General features: G+C 41.9%; 1 protein-coding gene across 1 annotated transcript in view; it reads left to right on the top strand.

The window, feature by feature from the left end:
- The first annotated feature begins 1,534 nt into the window (after positions 1-1,534).
- Positions 1,535-14,742, top strand: part of LOC112602755 (ecdysone-inducible protein E75-like) — a 40,899-nt gene continuing 27,691 nt past the window's right edge. The window contains exon 1 of the mRNA XM_025351011.1: positions 1,535-2,543. Within this exon, the coding sequence (XP_025206796.1) occupies positions 2,036-2,543 (508 nt within the window). The 5' untranslated portion in view covers positions 1,535-2,035. The remainder of the gene's footprint in view (positions 2,544-14,742) is intronic.

Here is a 14,742-nt window from a genome sequence, read left to right as displayed (position 1 = left end):
AAGTCCCATCATAAATATTATAATATTATTACAAGACTTATGAATGAAAATCTCCGCCGGGGGCTGTTATTTACCTAAATTATCCTTTTTATATCGATATTACACATAAGAAGGTGTCTATATTCAAAAGTTGTTTTGTTTCGGAACGTGATCGTCTCTTATTATCAGTATAAAACTGTATTTCAAATTCCAATGGTTCGCTTTTTATTACGACGTGTCAACACTTTCGTTGTTTGGTCATAATAATATATTATGTGTTCATGATGATGCTGCAAATCGTCTTGATAGATAATAATAAGTTATAAACATATGGTAATAATATACCTAACTGTACAATATCACGTCCACGGAAGACGTTAGGCAAAAATCGAAAGGAAATATTAATCGTTGTGGCAACACAACACGTCCAAAAGGAAATGCGAATTGGTCCTCGTCGTCACCTATAGCATTGGCCTTAACGCCCATCCTAAAGTACACACATTTTAATCATAATATTACCTAGTCTTCGAGATTTCTCGGACACTGATAATGTTGTACCGGAAAATAATAATATGACGTGGAAGGGAAAACAATGACGAAGTGACACGAGAACCTTAATAAGGCATGTATGGGGGAAGGGGGTCGATTAAATCACCTCTGAGGAGTTTGTGGAGGAGGTGGAGGCGGTGGTAGTGTTATCGGAGTGGGTGGCGTTGGAGGTGTCGGTGGAGGATGTAAACCGATTGCCAAGTTCACGAGCGCGCCCGCACGAGTGTGTGTGTGTGTGTGGACTGTGGAGTATATTATTTTTATTATTATGATCGTGCTTTATCGTGCCGTATTAATTCTAGGGGAGGGGATCGGACGGCCGTGTGGGTAAACGCTCGCGAGCGCCGAGGTAAGCGGTCGCGGTGGCGTTGGTGACGAGGGGAAAAAGTGTGTGTCGGCGCGCAGAGCGCAAGCGCGCAACGGCGGCGGCCGGAGCCGCACCGTTCCCCTCGCGCCACCGCACGACCCGCTCAGCCATCGGTCAGGGTTCAGAAGCCTTTTCAAGGACAAGGCCACGGGCGGCGGCGGCGGCCGGTGCGCGGAGCACACAGCCGGCCCGATGAGCGGCGGCGGCGGCAGTGGCCGTGGCAGGCGGGTCGTGGTCTAGCGCGGGTCGGGGTCTAGTACGGCGCGGGCGCGCGCGCGCCATCCACACACACACACACTCACGCGCGCACGCATACACACGCACACACACGCACTCAAACACACGCACACGCGCACACACGCGCACGCCGGCACGTTTCTACACGGAACACACACGCACACTTAGAATGGCAACTGTCGGCGGGGCCTACTAACCAACACGGGGCGGCCTCAGTACACACACACACACGCGCGCGCGGCTCGCACGCACGCACACGTTGACGCGCGCACGCACACGGCGGCACACACACACACACACGCACGCCGCGTAACGAGAACGCGCCGCCGCCGCGCACACCGGGGAGACACCACCGCCGCAACATGCGCTCACTTTCATTCCCGGTCCGCCAGCGGTAGCAGCACGCCGCGTGCGTTCCGACGACAAATCTACTAACGACGACTGTACGAGAGTACACACGGTGCAGTGTGCGCGCGCGAAGTGTGTTGTTTTCGTTTTTCGTTTTCGATTTTCGATTATTATTATTATTATTTTTTTTTTTTTTTTTTTTAAATTCAATTCGTATCGCCGTTTTTCGGGACTTTCGCCCATCATCATCGTCCGTCCGTTTGTTCTCCTCTGTCGCCCATCGCAGCGAGTACGTACACGTATGCCGTCGTCCGCCGAACACCGTCCACTAGTGCGTCGTGCAGTGCGATTCGCGATGATACAATCATACGATTATCGTGGTAATAATCTTTCCGCACTCTGATAATAATAATATAATATATCATATCTATCATATCGCCGTGCGAGTTTGGGTTTTTCGATTTGCGTTCTGTTTTTGTTCGTCCGAATTTTTCGCGGTCTCGTTTTTTTTTTTCACGCTTTTCTTGGCCCTCCCCCGTTGTGGGTACCGCCGAAATGCAGTTGTCTCAAGTGGTCACCAGCTCGGGCGTACTGATGCACGTGTACAGTGCCGAAAGACACCAACAACAGCAGCAGCAACAACAGCAACAACAACAGCAGCAACAACAACAGCAACAGCAACCGTCGCAACAACAGCCGTCGCAACAGCAGCAACACGGTGGTGACTTTCGCGTACCGCAATCGCCGGGCGTCGTGTCGTCTTCGACGGGTAGCGGCGGAGTACCGTCTCCGCCCGCGCAGCATCATCACCTCCAGCTGCAACTGCAACAGCAGCATCAACAGCAGCAACAGCAACAACAACAGCAGCAGCAGCAACAGCAGCAACGGTGTTCTCTGCCACCGGCCCCGCCGTCGTCTTCAGCGGCCGCGATGCGACCACCCGCCGCCCCGGGCCCCCGGTGCAAGCCGGTCCCGTCAGCAGCCACCCTGACGATCAAGACGGAATATAGCCGAAGCCCTCCGATGCTCTCCGAGGAACCGACCAGCTCCATACCGGACTTAGGTAAATACCTTTGTTTATATTATTTCCACGCTTGTTATTATCTGTATTAAAATTTGGTACTGTGATCTTACACAGTACGCGAGTATTGGTCTTCATCCGAATAGAATGCACATGACGCGTAAAATGCATTTCGGTGCAATACCTGCTCCCCCCCCCCCCCCCCGTGAATAGACGCGTGCGGTTCGAAATTGTGTTTCGTGTTATGGTTATACCGCGGTCGTCGTCCTGTCGTGGATAGGTATTTAGAGTGAAAGTGGCGCCGAGCCGGTGAAAGATCTGAAAGGGAAACGACGGTTTTCGGTGGACAGGTGAAGGTTTTGCTTTCGTTTTCACGCGCGCCGAAAATACTACCAAGGTATCGTCAAACCGTGTTATTATGATCGTACCTTCTCTGGGCCGGACGCGCGTTCTTTTTTCTCAACCGAGTATTTTCCTCGATTTCAGTCATATAATTTAATAACTATTATGATTATTTATGAATTTTTCTTCTCAAACGCGTTTTAATCGTTTGTTGAAACGCATAAATACGTCATAAATCAAAAACGTTTTGGTAAAAAAATGTTTTTATTCTGGTCCGCCGTACAATAATTGTTACATTATTGCTCATTATAGTCATTAGTCATTACCAACGTTGTTTCAAGTGCGATTACGTATATTTCGTCAGGGCCATACGTTAATTTAAACTTGAACTTCGACAACTAATGTTCATGTAGTTTACATTTTTTTTTCTCTATATTTTATCGGTAAATAGCGTCATCGAGGTCACGCGCGATTGCGGATTGGCACTATATACCTATATCGATATTTTTATGATTACTGATATATTATTTATTTATTATAGCCCAGATAAATACACGTACCTATTTAATAGTACTGTAATGCCACTCGTATGTCCGTTTTACTGAAAGAATATGTACGAAATTTCCAAAAATCTATATAGAATTCATATTTATTTTGTAATAACGGCAGAATCCACGTGTGTAACAGATAAAATTATGTTATGTTTTTGTAATTAAAATAACAACGACAACGTGTGTTTTGAAATCTACTGATGAAAAGTGTCGCGATCGCGTCTAGACCGGCAAAAATTGCACACACGTTTGCCGCGACCTTAACCGTGGTTTGTGGGGGGAACCACCGCACAACGTGCGGCGGTGGCGGCGGCGGCGTCATTATTCGCAACGTCGTGAGAATATTGCCACTCCTCGGCTTACTGTGATTATTATTAACTTTCTGTTTGTTTTTGTTATGACGGTAATTTTTTTCTCTATTACGCTGTCTCTTATTTTTTTTGTTTTGGAAATCGCATTTTTTAATATTGTTTAAATATACATCAATATTCACTTCTCATGAATTTGATTATTTCATTTTATTGCTAATAACATCTTTGACCTTACTACGTATGTAATTATATGATTGAGTATTAATATTAATCTTGGACTGGAAGACCCCTAAAATATTTAATTGACGTTTACGCTGCAACTAAAACATTATATATATGGTCCAGCAGCGGTAACTGCAGTCCGCAGGTTATTATACATTCATTTAGTATTGAGAAACATCCAAATTTAATGATATTTCCTATCCATTAAAACGAATTATGAGTTATCTAATGTTTAGTATATAGTTATCAATATTTTTTCTTATTAAATAAAGCTTTACAAATTTACTCCATAAATAATAGTATAATAGTGATGGCAAAGTGTGTAGAAACAATAATTCATTATAATATACTATCTACAAATTGTGAATTGTAAAGTTATAAATTAATTTAATTTATAACATAGGACGCATCACGTATGGGTAGTTCGAATTTCTGTACCATGAGAATTATTTGTCGAGAAAGTAATGAGTGACCTCGTACTATGAGAAAAAAAATTAAAATACATTTTCAAAAAATAAAAATGAAAGGATCCTAAATTCTTAAAGAGCCGCGTGCGCCCACATAATATGTCAATACCACTTTCACTTCAGAAGCTTCTTCGATATTAGTTTTGTATATTATAATAATAATATGTATAATTGCGCGTTTGGCCTGGAGCCGTTTTTCTCATGAATGAGAAGCCATATCAATTTCGTTAAAATAGATTTATTGATATTGTTTGCTGCAGTCATTGAAAATAGCCAATATTAATTTTAGCCTAATGTATGTTTATTACAGCACATCGAAGTGTGTCATCTATTATATAATTATTATTAAAGCTCCTATTTCAACAAATTTTAGTATAATACATAATCTTCGAATTTATAACATCATAGTCATGCATGTTTACAATAATAACATAACTTGTCTGATTAATATTTAATCAGTTTAAATTTTAAAATATATTGTTGCTATCAGAAAATATGTAACATGTGCACCTATCCATAATCTTTAGTCTTACAGTTCATACTATTGATATATCATTTAATGTAACGTATACTCGGTGTACTACATTACACAGTTAGCTACGTTGTTTCTCGGAGATAATAATATGATTTAATTTGTTCGACCTTAATATTGACACGAGATAAAACGTACGCGCACTATCTATATCAATACAATATGTGTGATGGAATTTCGGCGGCGTGGTATCGTGCCATTTGCGGAACAAGAAAAGACGATGATTGATTTTATTTTTATTTTTCCCAGGCGCATAAATAAATATAGAAATATACTGGAAATCGTTTTTAATTATTTTAGTCAGACTCGAACAGGTCAATAATTCGTACATCACAACATTGCATATTATACTACATAGATATAAATATAATAGTAAGACCCTGACGAATCGCAATCGGTCTCAGCGTAGTTTCCGGCGGCAAAACGAGTGGGTCGTTACCACAAAGTGAAAAAAAAAAAAATTAAATAAATAAAAACACAAACGATACGTTCGTTCTGGATACACTTAACCCGGCGCAACAGGAATGTTTTTTGCGTCGTACTAAATACATAAAAACGTTGCGTTTATCGAGCAATGCTACGTCAGGTACGTCATTCGCGTGGATCGGAGTCGGTTAGGTTGTATAATGTAGATATTAAATTATATGCGTGTGTGTGTGTGTGTGTGTGTGTGTGTAATAGGCAAGGGTAAAAATATTATTACAGTAGGTACAAGCACGTGGAGAGGGAAGTCCAATGATCTACGAAGGACAGTGAACCATCCGCCGCCGGCTGCAGCAGTGCAGGCGGCGACGGCTGCGGTATAATAATAATATAATATAAGGTCAATGTTTGCGCGTTGCGTGCGCCGCCGAACTTGGCCACGACGGTAGTCACACGGTACACATATTAATGCGGGCGGCCGGGTGGTTACGTCACCCGCCCCCGCAGTCCAAATGGCGAGGGATGTTTTTCCTCTCTTTCATTCTCTATAATATAATATTTCGTTCAGGTGTGCCGACGCTGCTACTGCAGACACACAATGGTGTATATTATGTTATAGTGAATAATATAATATTATGTATAATAATAATAATATGTTACATTATATAATATTCGCTCGTTGCGTTGTACACTCGATGTTCCATCTGCTAGTAGAGAGGGGGACGCGCGCAAAAAACATCAGGTGCGAAACGACATAGTATTCGTTCTTGTATGCATATATATATATATATACACATATACACATAGCATTTATTATATACGTAAGTATGTACACCCGCAACCCTTTCGACCTCCAAAAATGGGGTTGCGTTCGTGTGCGTGTGTGTATATATGTGTGTGTTCGCGCGCGCGCGTTTATAAACACCCCGCGATTGCGTTTTTGTCTGAAGGGCGTCTCCGCGAGGTTTCACTTTTTTCCCTCTGTCTCTCATTCGGGAAGCGACTCTTCTTCACATTATTTTGTACGCACGCGGTCGTTGCGTCACAGCCGGTACCTACTTACATCACTGTGACGACGGACGTATCATTGCGTATGTGTATAATAATAACAATAATAATAAAATGTTTAAGTATAATGGTAGGCATATAGAAAACGAAAACACTTTCCGCAGTCATAAAACCATGGGGGTCGACATTGAAATTTTTCGAGAGAAAAAAATGGTCAGTGACCTTCGTTAAGGGTCCAAGAAATTGAAACGTCTGGGGAGACTTCGGTTCCAAGGCTGTTACACATATAAATATAATATATGGCTTTGTTTTTTTTTTTATTAACCTCTTTCCCGGGCGAGCACCTAAACAGGTAAGTATCGTATAGTTTCACGGTCATCTCACGCCGGTATTGTTGCCCCGACAGAAGGTCGACCTCTCCGACGATGACGGCGATGATGACGACGTCTGCAGCGTCGGCTACGGAAGGTGAACGCAATATTAGTAGTACGATTTTTTTTTTTTTTTATTTGAAAGACTAGAACGAATACAATCAACAATAATAATTATATTATATTATATTATATTATTCTCTATACCTGAAAAATGAAGGTCGCGTAGAACACATGTTATATGGTATTTTTCTTTTGCATCGCAGACGATAATGGCGAGAAAGGGTAAAAATCCGCGATAGGGTTGTAGACGGTGACGGTGGTGTCGGGAACGTCCCAATTGTTATTTATTTCTCCATCCGGCAGCTGTTGTGCAATACGTCGGCAACAACAATAATACTCACGAACACACACACACACACACTAGCGCACTCCTACATTATATTTTCTTTTATCTACAACAGCGTGGTCTATATTATATCTTTATACTCAACAAAATATTTCGCACATGTCTCCAAAAACAAGCCTTGTGCATGTTTAACGTCGTGTATCCGCCTGAATTATTTGCATTTTGCCTCCTGCAACCTACATATTATACCACACGTACGTATTGTATATTTGTGTGCGTTTGTGTGTGTATAGCATTCCTAGAGCGTAAAGAGCTTGGATTTTAGGCGTTTTGCCGAAGATGAAAATAAATCGATAATCCGCACCGGCCGTCGTAGTATACGCAATATTTATATAATATATTGATATATAACCGCGTGTAGCCGTGTAGGTTTTTATTATTTGTTATTCGGTCGATAGAACGGCGAACGCCTTGCGAGAGTCTAGCCTCGTACATAATATTGTATCGTACGCGCTGTCATCAATAAGTGACTTTGAAACCGCAACGTAATATTCACGGCCAAATCAATTGAACGCCATCATTGGCAATCTAATGTGGAATATATCTAGAGAAGGGGCACTCGATATTATTTACTCGCCGCGCAGAGTATAACATGATTCGATTATGAGAATTATTTATTTATTTTTTTTTTTAAACCTACGTAACCTTGGTAAACGAATACAATATTTTACATAGATTATACGGTCTTTATGTAATATATTTCATTGTACGTATACATTTTATACTTTTGTTTTTGGTGTTCCGACTAACACGGTTCAGCGCTGCAGCGTGCGAGTCAACGCTCGAGTAGGTGCACCCCGTATCCGAGACACAGTTGTAGGCACTCCGAGAAGACACACCCCGGTTTCCATAATAATTCGTGTTTATTGTTCGTGTGTACATCCTTGGACGAATTATACGACCGCCGTGGTCCCTCTGCGGCACGACAGTAATAATTATAATCGATATAATGTACCCGTCTCGTATATCTGTATTACGCATATTATTATTATACGGTTTCGTCGTAATTTCGAGATTTATAATTCGCGTTGCGCCTCGTATACCTATTATATTATGTCGAGCATTACATTAAATATATTATATTATAATAATGTTTGGAGCACGTGCCCATTCGACTTGAATAATTTTTGTCTACAAAGAATCACTTGTGGTACGATAGTTTGGTAGTAATAGTAGTAGTAGTAGTAGTAGTAGTAGTAGTAGTAATAGTAGCAGTATAATAAAATGGTTTCGTAGTACTAGTATATAGTAATCCTGTCCCGCCATGTCGGCGACGTCGTAAATGCAGTCTTCGTACCGGCGACGTATCGATTGCTCCTTATACGCGTAGTTTACGCTTGGGGTGCGTCGTCCTCGTATACTATGGGTGTTTCTATGTGTACATATATACAATAAATATATATTTATATATAACGGCGCGCGTCTGGGAACCCTTAAAAATAAGTTCAGTGTGCGCGTTTAGGGACGACGAAAAGAGTCGACGTATATATATATGTGAAGGATAAAATAAAAATAGGGGCAGAGAAATAGCGAGACGATAAAAGGGGTGTGCGAGCGTGGGTGCGTGCGTGCGTATACGTATAAAACGCGCGCGCCACGCCGGGCCGTCGTCGGGAGCGATGCAACCGGCTAAGTACGAGCTTATATTATAGCCGGCGACCGCGGCGGTTTTCGTCTGCATCGGCAGGTCCCCCCCGTCGTCGGTCGCCGCGCGGTAAACAACCGTCTCGTGTCCATAGCAACGCCCCAGCCTGTTCGCGCGCCGCGTAGACATATTTATATATATACACATACGAGCCCGAACACTCCCCCGCGTCATGTTTGTACGCACGCAGACCTTTGCAATCATTCCGATGCAGCGTTATTATTATTGTTGTTTATATATATATATATATATAGTGTGTTTGTCTTTTTTCGTCGCAGGCCCCAACCCTCGAGTACGTCCGCAAAGTATGATATCGTTTTCCAACGACTTCCGCTGTGATGTCGGAACGAGAAACCTGCCGTAAAAAAATAAAATTTATAAACGCTCGTCGAAACGCACGGTTTTCAGACGTCCGTGCTCGAATTTCCCGCGACGACCCCCTCTAGATCGACCCCCCCAAAAAAAAAATTGTTTCCTGTCCGGTTGGCCACTCGGCGACGGCGGTCCGCGCATACATTTTTTTTATGCGGTCACGTTTCGCGCGCGCCGCGGTTGTTGACCGCGCGTCGTATAGTCATCTACGTCCGGCGGCGGTGGTAATGGCAATAGTATATTATTGTAGCCGTAGCAGCAGCAGTGGGCGTTTTCCACTATACGTAATACTATATATAATATCGTATTGTTATGGTTCAAGTCTGCGCCGAAGACGATGTTTTTTATTATTACTATTGTTGTTGTTGTTGTTGTTGTTGTTGTCGTATCATTCTTAGAGTATAGGCGCAAAAAGTCCAAATTTTTTTATAGGACTCGGTTCGTCTGTAGTATCGATTAAAAATACGTGTGACTTAGTTACCACACGATCAACTGCGGTTATCGGCACAAAAATACGAGTTATAATTCTCTGTTTTCACATCGATTATATAATTTACGTTCAGTATTTCAGTATTGTCATACATAAATATACTTTATGAACAAACGGCGTAACTGACAAGTATACATTGGTATTCTGTAGTAAGATATTACATGACCGAGTCATTATAATATTGTTATTATTATTATTTTCTTGCCGAATTTGCCGTGTAAAAACAACAATTCTTATCATTCGTGATGTTTTTTATCGCTATCAGAAACACTGTACGACAAAAACAAAATTTAAAATATTTACTTATTTTTTTTTCGGTAATTTTTATTGACTATAATTTCAAAATTATTGATCTTAAAACGAATATATTCACTTGCAAGTTACACTGAAGTCGCTCTATAGTTTTGGCGGCTCCGAGTACCCCAAACCACCTCGGCGGCCCATTTCAACCAATGATCCCTTTATGCTTCGCGACGTTTTCATAATACTGTTGTGATACGTTTCTCGAAGCGGATTTCAAACGTATTTGTCGCGTAAAACAATAATAGTTGGTACTCACGAAATTACATACAATTCGAATACGCATCGTTATAACTTATAACGATATACATTACAAACTCTGAGCCCGCATGGCGCGGCCACGGTATCATCATTATCGCCGAGACCAGACGGTGCGCACATACATTAGGGGTAGCCCTTGAACTCGCCTTTCAAGGGCGCGACCGCGGTCGTGCTCGGGGGTAGTCGCCCTGCAGAGCGACCCCGCGGGGAACGGACGCGCCACCACGGCCACCAGGACGATCGTTACGGACGAGAGTCCGTCGTGTGTGCGCGCCGTCCCGCAGGTTTCTTTCCTCGAAGCAATTATTTTCTCTTCCTCTCTTCCGTTTCCGATGATATATTCTTGGACCGGGCGGTAACGAAAACCGAGCACGCAGACCTGACGAAACGCGCCGATTAGGTATTTTTCCAGGGGCCGGACTCACGCCTAGGCCGGCAAATTTTGTAAGAAATGGAAAAAAAAAAATCATATAAATATTTTACGCGTCTATGTAACTGCGCAAATTAATATTATATAAAATTTAAAAAACATAGAAGTAAATCCGCGAATTCGATAAACAAATACTACATTTTTATTTCTTGGGGCAGGGGCGCCATGGGTATTTAAATGGGCGTAGGGCGGGTACCTGTTCCAAATCCGGCACTGTTTATTTTCCGTCGTGAAATCGTAAAGTCGCGAAATCTCTCGAATCGGAAACGATATCCGCACACCGCGATTTCGGGGCACGGATACGATTTTCACAGCAGCCCCGTAATGGTGTCATCATTTTCCGGAAACCAAATATAACAACGAATGGGATGTCATCATGACGGATTGCCGCTGGTCGTTTTCCTGACCATAACCCGTAAACCGATCGGTACGCGTGTGTGTGTGGTGGCGCGCTCTAGACGTCAATTCGGAACTACGGCGGTTCGAGACTAAACGCAGATAGAGCGGTACGACGGCGTCCGAGGCCATCGTCCGTTCGACGAACGCTTTTGACGCGCGTCCTATCGTTTCTGTTCCAGTGAAAAACACTTTTCCGACGATTCGACGATTTTTTTTTTTTTTTTTTTTTTGATTTTTCACCGTCTCGGGTGGTCTTGGATGGCGTTTCACTAGTTCTTCCGATTATTCAACGAAGCGGCGCCTACCGGCCGCCGCCCAGATCCATACAGGTCGTGCGTACACGCGTGCGAATTGCGTTGCCTACACGGCACCTGTACGGGCGCTCGCTCCGAACTCTTCCGACGGACACCATAGAATAAAATGACAATATCAATAATATGATGTGATAACGCGCGTCGACACTGTAGCAATATAACAATATCGTCGTCCGTCGGATGTTTTTGTTTTTTCCGTTTTGAACAGCGCGCAATTCTCGGTTGCTCGTGTTTAAATTTGCAACCGTTTTCGCGTTATATTTTATGTTTTTCTGTTTTTTTTTTTTTTTTTTTCTTGTCCCACTTACAATTTTTGCAACGCACAGCGGCGGCGAGGTCGACAACCCGGCCATTGAATGCGTAACAATAATTACTATTATTATTATTATTATTATTATTATATTCGATTGCCACGCGGGATGCCTGCCGCCATTTATTAACGCCGTGCAGGTATCGTAACACGACGCTAACACAATATCATACGGTCTGCATAATATCGCATTCAATAAAATCACACACACGGCCCGCGGCGGTATTAAATGCCTTTGTGTCCGGCAGCGGTATATTTTATATAGGTCAATACACCGAGCCGGCGCGAGTCTTTGGCCCGGTGGAGGGGCGGCGGGGACGTCGTAAAGACATTAAAAGTATATAAAATACCTCTTCGTGTGCCATATATATATGTATATATAATTATCATAACGAGAATAATGGGACGAGTATACACTGTGCAGTGACGGCGGCGTCATTGGGTTTATTACAGGACGCTAGGACCTGTGTGTACAAATATTTTTATTGTTTTTTAAGGGTATTCCACGGTCCGTGCGGGGTCAGATGTGATTGACCCGAAATTATTACGCGTGAAGGACAACCGGTCTTCGTTTCACCCTCTCGCGCGGCGTTATTCTCTTTATCATAAGTATTATACGCCATGTTAATAATAATAATATTATGTACGTTGGTACAGAGGTACACAAACGTCGCGTACGTCGTGTACGGGTAATAATATAATATAACACGTATAATGCGTTGTGTGCCCTCCATAACAAGGTCAAGTCGACGGCGGCGGCGGCGGCACGTATATACGGTGTGTGTAAGACGAAGGGGTTGATTGAAAATAAAACGATTATCTCCTTGTCGTCGACCGCCACACCGCCGCGTCGTATAATAATATTTCCATTGTGTGCGTGTGTCGGTCGGCTGGCCGGCCGGTGTCGGGCCTTTGTCGGTCGCCGACGTCTCGGTCCAGAAGGTCATCGGCAAATGGATATATTATGTAGTTGTCGGTCAGGAGTTATGGGCGGCGTGTGTTTTTTAAGAAAATCGAAAGGACCGTCATCAGAAAAGGGAAATCGAACAACTTTGTTTGACGTTCATCCATGTAATAAAATATGTAATATATTGTACCTTCAGAAATCGTCATTATGTATATACTCTTTAATAGTCGGCCATCTCGGCCCTCGGCGATCATTATGTTTAAAACCATTTTGAACACATTATTATTGTGTATGTGTGTTCGAGTAATATAATATAATAGCATACTAATCAACTGTCAAGTTATTATTGTTAGGTATACGTTACACAGTCAATAACTTATTCCGTCATAACTAGTTTTGAAAAAATATCACTAAAATCAGAAATAACTTGCAATAGTTAATAATATATTTTGATAACGATTTGATGTAAACAATAAACTTTAAAAACGCCTAACAAAGCTGAATACGCGCCAAAACCGGGTTATAAACAGTTGGATAGAAGACAGCGGTATTCAATTCTAAAATTTAAATTCATTATGACGAAACTTAATCAATTTACATGAATCGATTTGTTATAAATTATAACACAACGTAATATCGTTTGTCGTTAGATTCTCATATAATAGTAGGTCAAAATGTTTTACTCCGATAGGTGCATAAACTTTTATTTAGGTAAATAGGTCAATAATATGGATAGCACATATTATATTCAGTTGAGACTGGCTTTTTCCTAGTTTCCTGCAGCTCTGATACAATTTTATTGAAATATGTGTTGTGGTCCATTACTTGTAAGAATGTGTAAAACACTTAAACACATAATATATCATAAAAGTTTCGAATTCAGTTCACGTCTATTGCAGTGTTCGGCGCAAAACACCGCGTGTCTATATTTAAAGAGACAGATGTATATTTTCACGAATATATGACCTTTGAATGCTTTCAATACGAGTAAAACCTTGGCGGGTTTTTTTTTTCAATACACGTGTGCATGTATGTGTGCGTGTTGTTGCGTTGGTTGTGTATAAGCCGTAGGGAATGTGTGTTTTGCGCGCTTAAAATATCCCGTCGGACATCTATTCAAAAACCGCAACACTGCATGTGTATCATACAACATTGTGTAGAGATTATAACATATTTTATAAACGCGACGATTTACGCCGTGATTTGTTTTAAATTTATTTTTTCTGCGAAAACGTCGAACATCAAATGTTGAGTAGTCATACTATATACGCATATATTATTAATGTTTACGATGACACATACGCTATTCGTGCATGTGTACGGAATACATACTAATATCATGACGTCGGTATTAGGTAAACAGTGTACACCGATACGTTGAACCGCGATTTTAGCGGGGAAAAATACTCAATGACTGTCGAAAATTACGTATTATATGTAGGTACCCGTTAAACTATGTATGGTATACTACGCATTACGCGGTGTACGCGCGTTAAGTAGGTATATTAAGACGTATGGAAGTTATTACGAGCTTATAAGACCATACGATGATGAAAACGTCGGTAGGAAATACAGCTAAATCATAATTTATTATTTACGTACGAAAGAAGTTTATCTGCACTATCATGTCCTGTAGCGATATCGCTGTTGTGTATCTACCTACACAGACCCATATTGACGCATCCGTCCCGAAAATATCAAAACTCCGAGTAAACGAACGATTTTTCATTCTCAAGAGAACTATTCATCATCGTCGTCTCGTTTACCGTTATATTATTGTAACAGTCAAATGTATATATATATATATGCATATAACGATGTATAGTTGTTTTTTTCTCATTATTTTCACTGCTCCGTATACGCATTACATTTTCTCCCGCTTGGACGCGACTCGTTTCCTCGAAAGACTACGGTTGTTGATGTTGTTGTTGTTGTTGTTGTTGTTGTTGTTTTCGTCGTCTTCGACGTTTCCCTAGACGAAAAAACCACTTAACCAGTTTTCTCGTACGGTGATCTCCACCATCATTATACCCCCGCCGCGTCCCGCGTATACTTAAATCTACACCTCTCTATGTACGGCGTGCGAGCAAGTGTCTACGACCGGAATACCGTTAGATAGCCGTCGCCGCCGCAGTCGTACGGTTAGGTACAATTATTATTTTTTTTTCACCTTCGTT

The sequence above is a fragment of the Melanaphis sacchari genome, unplaced genomic scaffold, assembly GCF_002803265.2.
Source record: "Melanaphis sacchari strain LSU unplaced genomic scaffold, SCAv2.0 Contig8_pilon_pilon, whole genome shotgun sequence".
In the NCBI taxonomy this organism is placed as follows: Eukaryota; Metazoa; Arthropoda; class Insecta; order Hemiptera; family Aphididae; genus Melanaphis; species Melanaphis sacchari.
Note: the sequence above shows the minus strand (reverse complement) of the source record. Positions and strands in the feature narration are given on the sequence as shown.